This window comes from Aphis gossypii, chromosome 1 (assembly GCF_020184175.1).
Source record: "Aphis gossypii isolate Hap1 chromosome 1, ASM2018417v2, whole genome shotgun sequence".
NCBI lineage: Eukaryota > Metazoa > Arthropoda > Insecta > Hemiptera > Aphididae > Aphis > Aphis gossypii.
Genome location: NC_065530.1, coordinates 27,153,826 through 27,160,923, shown reverse-complemented (window position 1 = coordinate 27,160,923; position 7,098 = coordinate 27,153,826). Strand labels below are relative to the sequence as shown.

Here is a 7,098-nt window from a genome sequence, read left to right as displayed (position 1 = left end):
ATATCCATGTATAAAATATATTTAATCAACATTGAATATCTGTATATTAACTATATATAAAATATGTTTAATAAACATTCAATAAATGTTATAATGTCATTTTATAGTGTCAATTCTTGAGTTTTGATTAATTTTCTTTAAGAAGTTTTTAAATTTTGCTATATAAAGAAAAAAAATAATGAAAATACCTTTAGTACCTTTTATTAATTATTTATTATTAACATGATAATATATAAAACAAATAAAAATAACAATTAACCAGTCTTCGGTGTAAATATTAAATAGTTTTCATCACATTAAGTTAATATTAATAACATGATAATATATAAAATAAAAATAACAACTAACCAGTCTTAGGTGTAAATATTATATATAGTTTTCCATCACATAAAGTTAATATTAATAATATATAAAATAAAAAATAACTAGATAGTCTTAGGTTAGGTTAGTAGATATACTTAATATACATAATATGAATTAAATGATTAGTTAGCCCCACGGTTATTGGCTTGACGCAGCCAGAGTCCTAAGAAATTCAAATAATCAACTTCGGTTGTACCCTGTAAGGAATAAACTACATCTGAAAAATGAAAAAGTAAATAATTATTATACCGTAAAATACACAACCTTAACTTTAACCTAATAACTAATATTAGTGGTATATATAGAAATTGTTTTCACTATGGGCCAATTTACCACTAAAGTTATAGCATATCAACTAGAAATTATTGAAGAGACCAGGTGGTTATAATGTATAGATGTAAATTTTTATCATTATATATTATAAATATTATGTAAAATTATTTATTATTTTAAATATTGACAGTTGCATTTATATTAGTTAGTATTTAGCATAACAAAAAATATAGGCATTTCAGCAAAATACGAGCTTTGGTACGGTTAGCGCATCCCACCCTTCCCAGCTATAGGTTCATGGTTCGCCTACTTTAATTGGCCGTTAAATTATTTAATTATTATTATATTATATATTTACCTATTTTTTTTGTCATGGTATTTAGTACATTACAATAATCTAACATTATCCTGGTTACTCCCTCAAAAATAGAGAACAGTGAACGAAAATCCTTTACATAAAGACAAAATTATGTCCTTAAAAGTATGGACAGGTCACAGGGTACAGTTATGTGAAATATAGTACCTATATGTATACATAAAATGTTTTAATTGAACCTGAAATTTCAGTATGGGTCCTAGCTATATAAAGAACACTCTTTTCCTATACATTACTGTCTCTTAAGAGACACACTTAATAATTATTTAACATTATTGAGTATACATATATTTATTTTCTAATATAGGTAAAAATATTTAATAAGTAAAATATATCAACTCACTCTGTATTATTTGGGATATTTTATATTTTCCAAATGCATTCTTATTCCCTTTTCCAGTAATATTAAAAGTTGTAACGAGACAAAACGGAGTGCCAAGTACAAGTGGTACACTCTCGTGTCTCATTACCGCACTACTGCAATATGCCGCCGCCGCGCACGCCCGTAACGTGATCTCCGCCGAGCGCATATAATCTAGTACCTAATCGCAACATAGATGGCGCGGAGGAGCACCTAGTTTTGGGCACCTCCGCCGCCCGACACAAGAACCAATTTCCCCACGAAACCCGGGAAAATAGAACCCAACTATTAACAGATTCGAACTCAGTATGATCAAAACTATAAGTTCCCGAGAAGCAAATATATATAAACATCACTGGAGAGTTCGAACTGCCAAAAGTCAAAACCACCATCCTGATAATGAGTAATATGAGGACTAAATAGAGATAGTAAAAAAAAAATCTTAGTTGTTGTACCCACAGATATATAAAAATACTAGATAGCCGACTTAGAAATGATTTTGAAGCCCACAAAATGGCCGAAATTCTCTTATCTAAGAGGTAAATGTTTACATATTCACAACATTGATACAGAATATCATTGTTATCAATTTAATATTTATCATATGAATATTAGACAATAGACATTCTAAGATCATGATTTTTAATTTTTATAACTCATATTATTAACTTTAGACTCATTAAACAGTTATATAAATTATTAATAAGTACCTACCTACTTTTTGAAATACTATTTTCTTATGTGTTTATATTGTTCAAAGTAAGATATAATGAAGTAATATATTTTAATGTTTATGTATACATTAAACATTTTTTGCAATTCAAACAATTTTTAGAAGAAAAAACTGATGGAACTACATCAGTTTTTAAGTGTAAACTTTGCCCCTAATATTTTTAAAATCTGAGTGAGTGAAATGTTTACTGCATACTCTGCTATATTTTGTAGGAACAAATTCTTTTATTTATATTGCATCTATCCAGTTTTTTGTTATTTCTTTATTTAGAAAGGAAAACTAAAAATCAAAAGATAATGTACCTATACATTCTATTTAAACAATTTTCAAAATGATACGTACGAAAAAAAATGGATACCATTATTTGCAACTCTTTTTCTGTTGCACTGCCAAACACAGCAAAAATAAACCATTTTGTAAAAAGAATACTACTTATGGCACATTACTATAAAAAACTAAAATGTATTAATTAGATGCCTACTTGTTTAAGAGAGCTAATCATTGTGCATCATATTTTAAAAGATTGGTATGATAATAAAAATATGTATAATATAGCAATCTATATATCATATATTATCCTTAATATGTTAGGTATTATAATTATAATTATTTATTTTGGTCTTGCATCATTGATTTATTCATATAGGTTATAATATTTGTATTTTGGCATGGGTAACAACTAAAAATTCAAATCATTCTTAATAAAAGCAAATTGAATTTTACTAATTTAATGAATCATGAGTTTAAGATTTTAACTTTTAGTCAAACGTATGAGCTGCAGATTTAATTACACCCTATGTTTAGAGTTAATACAAGTAAATTCCAGCCTTCACCTAGTTTATTTTCTTTTATATTAAATTAAATTATTTGTTCTTTCTCTTTGTTTACATTATTATGTTGAAGTATGACTTAGGAACATAAACGTTTATTTTTATATTTAGTTAATTTATTAAATGAACTCAGATCAACCAAATTCAAGCATGTGTGTATTGGATAAGCTTTAAACTTTTTAATTAAACATGTTTATCTGCATTGTATTTCTCGTTTATTATAATAAATAATATTATTAATTAACTAAAATAATAATATAATTTAAGATAATAATTATATTTATTATAATTATATATTATTAATAGATTTTTAATAGTTTTGTTTCCCGCCATAACATTATTACGGTTTATCACTTTATCATAATATATATTTTGTAAACATTCACCTCTTAGATAAGAGAATTTCCGCCATTTTGTAGGCTTCATAATTTTTCCATTGTAGGAATAGGGAGTCGTCTATCTAGTATTTTTATATATCTGTGGAGTCCACAACCAATATGACTTTTTGGCCTCGGCTGTTATCACTAGTTAGCAATCTAGTTTATTATCTATATGACTATATCTGTGGGTTTGTTCTTTGGTAACTTTTTTTTTTTTTAGTAACTATTTTTTTTTTTTTGTGACCTTAGATCATATGATTTAAGTTTGTGACCATCTAAGTATCTAGTGATACCATAGTCTGATAAGTGATAACATAACATTAACATGAATAACTATAGATTTCATTTGGTTATCGTATTCATTAAACGTTATATTGTTTATAAAGTATTTTTTATGTGATTGCGTGACATTTTTGAAAAAATATACTACAGTTGTAGTAGTAGTAATAATAGTATGTAAATATATAATCATATTTAGAAGACTAGAATTTTCCTAGGAATATTTTGAATAATATAAGTAAAATATATCGATTTCTCGGGCTTACAAGGTCAGTTTAAAGAAGTGTGTGCATGTCTGTGCTTGTCAAATACTTTGATACCACTTGAACAATGTCATCAAAATCATTATTGTTAAAGGTTTTTTATTTATTTGATTTATTAATTGTAAGATATTTTTGTGATTTTTTTATTTCAGGAGAAACCATTTGTCAACATGGAAGACATCAATATACAAATTGAACCGTGTAAAACTTATTTTAGTGACGGATGTGTTGAAACTGCAGGAACTGATGAAACAGATTTACTAAGAGGAGAATCAAAAATTAATTCAAGTGAATCTGTTAGTATTAAAGTTTTTACCTCTGTTATTATGGTGTTTAATATTTTTGTATGATTTTAAAATTGAAACCATAGACTAATAATTGGCCATCGTGGTTAATTAAACAATCAGCAGTAATTGGATCTAGTGCATTGAATACAGTTGATTACCTTGGTGAATCTTTGGCAAATTTTTTTGGTATCACTACGCCTAAATATCAGTTTGAAATTAATTATCACAACAACATAATGCAAGAAGTAAGTGCTGTCAATTTAAAAATAATGTACCTAACATTATTAATAAATTTCACAGAAATTTTATTATTTATGTTAGGTTAATACAAGTTAGTATGTTGTACAAATAGGTAAAGTTATTTCCCAAGAAGCTTGGTCACATAAAACCCTTCTCCTATTTGTGCGATTTCATTTAAATCTCATTAAAAATGCAAGTTAAACGGTTTTAGTAGTAATAAAGTAACATTTGCATTGCCGCCACTAATCAATGATTTGACAATTTTAAACTCAGTGGCGTAACCAGCAGGTAGGCCCGGGCCGGGCACCTTTCCAAAAATGAATGTTTTATATCATGTTTTTTATAAAATAAAAATATTAATTGATAATCCTCATTCCATCAAAATATCGGGCATACCTAAGAAAAATTGTCTAGCTACGCCACTGCTTAGTATTGAGTTCATAAAAGAAATTTAAAGGAATATTAATGGATTTTAGAGAATTAAACAAAATGAGATGGTTGTTTAAGGACAACCAAATACGATATGCTGACGGTTACAAATACTTTTTGTAAAATATAATGTACAGAAAATCATTTAGCCTAACCTAAATGTATAAACATAATTGAGTTATAGTGAATGACCCACGTGAAGTTGATTAATTTAAATGATAGGAGCTTAGTAAATTTAAGTTATTAAACAAGTTTTTTTATTTTGGATATTTGGAACAATGTTTTTGAATTTGGGTATAAAGTTAGCTAATAATTTTGTCTAGTGATTGGAATAAAGATTGGTTATGTGACTTAAAATTGTAAAAACCAATAGGTAAACTATTGGTAAAACCAGTCCAAGATAATAGAGTAAATAAAGGTAAAATTAAGTTGGATGTTGATTTACCTAAGCTATTGACAATTTTATTGTCATATATTCCGATTTAACTAGTAAGAAGTAACCAAGTAAGTTAAATTAATTGATCTGATTTATTGAGATAAATAATAATTGATTTGATAATAAAAATAAGAGGAAATATGGAACTAAAAGTTATTTGATTTTAATGAAGATAAATACGACAGAATGAGAAGCATTAGATATTTATTCAGGGAAAAATTTGAGATAGCATAGCACTGTGTTAAAGCAATAAGATAAGAACAGATTGTTTCAAAGAGAAATGGTTTGAGAATGTAGTATGAATATATAGCCGAATTAGGTGAGACTAAACTAGACTGAGACATTGTTTGTTTAAGCTAAATCAACTAATATACATTGTTATTTATTACGATTTAAACAATATACTTATAATATAATTTTAATATGTGTGGTTTATTACTGGTCTATTACAGTGAAACTTCTATTTAACAACATTTTCTGTTTAGTGAATTATTTTTGAGAACCACTATCTTCATTGTTAATCATGCATTTATTCTATTTAACAAATTCTTCTTTAATACACTTTTGTTTTGTTCCCCATGAAACTTTGTTATACCTTAGTCAGTTTCACTGTATTAAATAAGATAAGTAAAAGCTATTTAATGAATACATAAATATTTTTTTTTCTAGATTAATGCGGAAAAAATTGTAAATGAAGAAAATATGAAAGGATGGACTCAACAACCTCAAAAATGTACTATAACAGCAGAACCGTGTTAAGGTTACTTTTAGTTAACTTACTTATTTGGTTTAAAAAAAAATAATAATAATTTATATAATTTTAAATAATACTAGGTATATAGTTGTCTATGTATTTTTTATTGAATATTTATACATAAAATATGGTTTTGGAACTTACATTATTCTACTATTAAGAATATATGTATTTTCGAGCATTCCTAGGATATACATTAAGAACAATATTCATTTTGTTGATATATCTGTTTAATGTAATAAAATCGACTAAAGCTAACTTCCTACTACAAATAAATAATTGCCAATTAAACTATAACTTTTAAAAACTTATTTTTATTGTGAGAATTAAAAAATATATAAGCTCAAAAAGTGTTTACAACATTAAAAGTTTTAAGAATAAATTTATTCATATAAGATATTTTAATCAAATAAGTAGTTTTGTAATAACAAATTATTAGTATTTTTTATATATTATATAAAATTGATTACCACTTATCTTATAATGGTGTTTTACTAATTTATTATTAAATTTTTAAAATGTTTATTAAATATTATAATTCTTTGAATTACTAAACTATTACCTTTAATATTAAAAACTCTAATTATTTTTATTAAAAGCTCGGAAGTTAATAACTTATTCCTTTTTTATATATATTTATTTATGATTTTTTTTTTTATTTGAAACATTGAACAATATATTCTCGGATTAAGAAAAAATTTATTTTAATAACAAACAAATCTAAACAACAAATTTTATTTCATATTTGTTGACATTTTAACGTAATTTATGTAATTGTATATTGCTATTAACTAATTTTTAAAACAATTCATATTTATTTTTTATTTTTTTTGTTTATGATACATATTAAATTTTACCTTTCAAAAGTAAATGATTATAATCATATTTTAAAAATATTCATTTAACAAAATAATTATTAAATAACCTTTTCTTAAAAAATATATATCACACTATTAATTTTGTTGTATTTTATTATTTAATGTAAATATTTTATGTATCTATAAAATTCATTTTAAAAAATATTATTTATTTTGGTGTTTTTATGATTTTTAAATTCATTACTAAAAATTTTAAGTCATCAACTTCTGAGCCCA

The 7,098-nt window shown here is 24.9% G+C and overlaps 1 protein-coding gene across 2 annotated transcripts; it reads left to right on the top strand.

The window, feature by feature from the left end:
- Positions 1–3,660: 3,660 nt before the first annotated feature.
- LOC114133092 (protein FAM177A1-like) lies at positions 3,661–6,494 on the top strand. Of its 2 annotated transcripts, none has more exons than XM_027998717.2 (4): positions 3,661–3,952; positions 4,011–4,154; positions 4,229–4,390; positions 5,920–6,494. In XM_027998717.2, exons 1-4 carry the CDS (start codon positions 3,926–3,928, stop codon positions 6,007–6,009), a joined length of 423 nt encoding a protein of 140 aa, XP_027854518.1. In that variant the 5' UTR covers positions 3,661–3,925; the 3' UTR covers positions 6,010–6,494. The 2 variants fall into 2 exon arrangements, with proteins under 2 accessions (XP_027854518.1, XP_027854519.1); XM_027998718.2 differs by having other exon boundaries at positions 3,664–3,864; positions 5,920–6,488.
- Positions 6,495–7,098: the final 604 nt, after the last annotated feature.